The following is a 3,019-nucleotide window of genomic DNA, read 5'->3' as shown; positions in this document are numbered from 1 at the left end:
ACAAATCAGACAGACAAAGGTGAAAACAAAAGCCAAACATTTTTGGAAAAACTTGAATTTGTAAAAAATAAAATGTAGGAACTCATTCTAGTTTTGTTTTTCTCTTTAGGTACAACAAAGTAGCCAGGGAATGGACTCAGAGGTATGCAATGTGAGGGATTGAGGTTTCAGCCAAAATGACACATCCCTGAACACCTCAAAATATGACAGTACTGTTTCAACTGCTCATCCACACTGGTTCTAGTTGAGGTGTTTTATTCGCTTGAAGCACTTTCTCTACTTGGACTTTACTTGACTTAACTGTTTTTACTGTTTATTTTTCCCTTAAATTGGCATTATTATTATTATTATTAGTTGTGGTGAGACGGCCTGATTAAACTTTTCTTTTAAGAGATATATATTGTACAAGACCATACTGAATTTATTTTTCATTATTTTGCATTAAAGACATTAATCAATAAGTGAATTGCAAATTGTTTTTTGACAACACGCATGAGTAAACTGAAATTACAAACCATCTTGTGGCATAAAATGTTTGAGTCAGTATATTTCTGTAACCAACAAATCAGTGTCTGCCCTTTTTATTCTACTATTTACATGGCCACTAGGTGGTAGCCTATGCTTTATACCGCCCAATCCTGGGCCTTTTAATATTCATGTACGTGTTACATTTAATTCAGGTCCATTTGCTAAGTGGTTATTAATGTAGATAGTGGCCATTATGGTGTCATGCTTTAGCAATTCAATTAAAATGTTCTGTCCATTGAAATTAGTTCACTCATCATCACCTCTGCTGGTTGTACACAGTTGCTGTACATTTGTGAAGCTATATGGATGCCTCTACAATTGTTGTGTTCCCTACCCACAGAATCAGGCAGACACAACACTCCCTGTTCAATTAGCCCTTTGACTAAGGCAGCTTTCAAGTCACTTTTCACAAGACTAGTGGAGACAAATTGTATAATGGCCAGCAATTAACCGTAAATCAACTTTCCTACAGCAGTCTAGCTGACACAGCGTAGGATTGGCCACAAACTTCTCCAACACAAAAGAAGCCATCCTCTATTCAAACACTCTTGAATGCTGTATTACAATTTACAGTAAGCAAAAAAACCACAAACATTGACTCCAGTCTTCCTAAAACAATCTTCCCCAGATCCTACCGTACAGATAACTTGCCTACCTATCTTCTGGAGCTTACCGGGCTCGAGGCAACTTTAAAAAAGGCACACGTCAGCGGTCAAAACCCTGAAACGCCTGCCTCCAACAGGGACTTAATCCCCACCCAGGATTACTCCGAAAATAAAAAACTAAAATAACAAATGAGCGCCTGAAGGAAGAACTGATACAGTCCAGCTAGACACCCCCCTGACTAGACTGAGGAAGTTGTTAACACACAGACCTTGAGACAATGTTGCACATTCACACACACACACACACACCAGTACACAAAAACAAATCAGTTACTCACGCTCCTTTTTTCAATATCCCCGACGAGCCCCCCCATTTGTTACGTTCCCTACTAGTCTAGGGCTGGTGGGGAAGCAATTAGATAACCCGGGCGAAGAAAGGGAGAATGAGGCAACCGATTTGTAAAAGGAAAGAGCATTTAATTAATATACAGGTACAACAAAAGTATCTCCACACATGCACGATTCTGCTCCACAGCTCCTTAGTCACTCCACCACCGTAGAGGACCGACATCCACGCTCACACACTGAGCAGGAGGAGAAGCGAGAGCGAGGGTGGTATTGGTCCCAGCCTTTTGTGCAGGCACTGATTAGGAATTGCCGGCACCTGAGGGAGCTGCACCTGTGGAGAGCCAAGCAGAGAGACACACACACACACACACCACAGCACGTAACAACAATACAATGCAAAAGTACTGATATTAATTTCAAGACTGGCACACACACATTTAATTTCTACAATGCTATGGCGATGTGACTTAGTCAGACTACTGGGTTTAGTGTGGACTTGTCTTGTCCTAGTAGTGCACAAATGTTGCCCCTCAGCTTTTCTGCCAGATGAAAAATTATAGTATAGTATATAGATTCCTGATAATTGATTTTAAATAATTAGGTGACTGTCTTAACCTTGACATTTATTTGCAAGTTTAGGTGAAGAGCTGTCGAAGCCATTTTTGTCAATGTTTTTCTTGATTTAAAATCAAGTTTTCACTCTAAATGAGGAAGAATCGGACAGAGAACCGAGGTTCTGCAGCACTATGGTGACTTTGCTTTATAATGAAAGCTCCAGCTGTCAGATTAAGGTGGGGCTATCAGAAGTCCAACATGGCTCAGAAGCGAGACTCGCATGAGCTTATTTAAATGTGTAGAATAACGATGATAATACATCACTGGCCTGGCAGGTTCCTGTTGTGGAGGACAAATAAGAAATACAGCACAAGAAATTATTAGACAATGACATAATACAGAATTCAGAGAAAACCAACAGAAACAAGTTAAGCTAAAACCAAAAAAAGTCAATTTAACACATGGAAAATTGCATTTAACAAGGCCATATATCGAAACTGTCAATTATTTCCTGGCCATTGCACGAGAATTATCCTGGAATTATACTTCTACAGGGACTTGCAAACTTTATTGTATACATAAAGTGGTTCTGTATTACTTGAATCAGCATTAGCTCATAAACAGAATCTCTGGTTTGTGGCCTCTTTTTGAGACTGTTTTACTTCGTGTAGGCTGTGGAGCAAGCCTGTAAAACAGACTTTTTGACAGACAGATTTGTTTAGCTTTCTCTTTCCTGTATTGCTTCCCTTTTACCCAATCAGGATGTGTAGTATTTCCTCTGTAAACCAATACATCGGTTGCATGGGGTGTTATTATAAAGTGCCGGCATGAGTGGGGAAAAATGGCATAGAAATATTAATTGTCACTCCAGCCAAGCCTGCGTTTGAGCCAAATGGTTTATTTTCATATCTTGTGGTATGAAATTGACTTGTGATATAATTTTCAGCTCATAATAACTCGGCTGTTTGCTATAATTGGCTTTA

The 3,019-nt window shown here is 39.4% G+C and overlaps 1 protein-coding gene across 1 annotated transcript in view; it reads left to right on the top strand.

The window, feature by feature from the left end:
- LOC115019879 (ubiquitin-conjugating enzyme E2 2-like) overlaps positions 1-461 on the top strand; it is a 2,808-nt gene extending 2,347 nt beyond the window's left edge. Inside the window, exons 6-7 of the mRNA XM_029449563.1 lie at positions 1-19; positions 110-461. The exon at positions 1-19 is cut by the window's left edge and continues 75 nt beyond it. Coding sequence (XP_029305423.1) covers positions 1-19; positions 110-155 — 65 coding nt within the window. The 3' untranslated portion in view covers positions 156-461. The remainder of the gene's footprint in view (positions 20-109) is intronic.
- Positions 462-3,019: the final 2,558 nt, after the last annotated feature.

This window comes from Cottoperca gobio, chromosome 15 (genome assembly GCF_900634415.1).
Source record: "Cottoperca gobio chromosome 15, fCotGob3.1, whole genome shotgun sequence".
NCBI classification, from domain to species: domain Eukaryota; kingdom Metazoa; phylum Chordata; class Actinopteri; order Perciformes; family Bovichtidae; genus Cottoperca; species Cottoperca gobio.
Note: the sequence above shows the minus strand (reverse complement) of the source record. Positions and strands in the feature narration are given on the sequence as shown.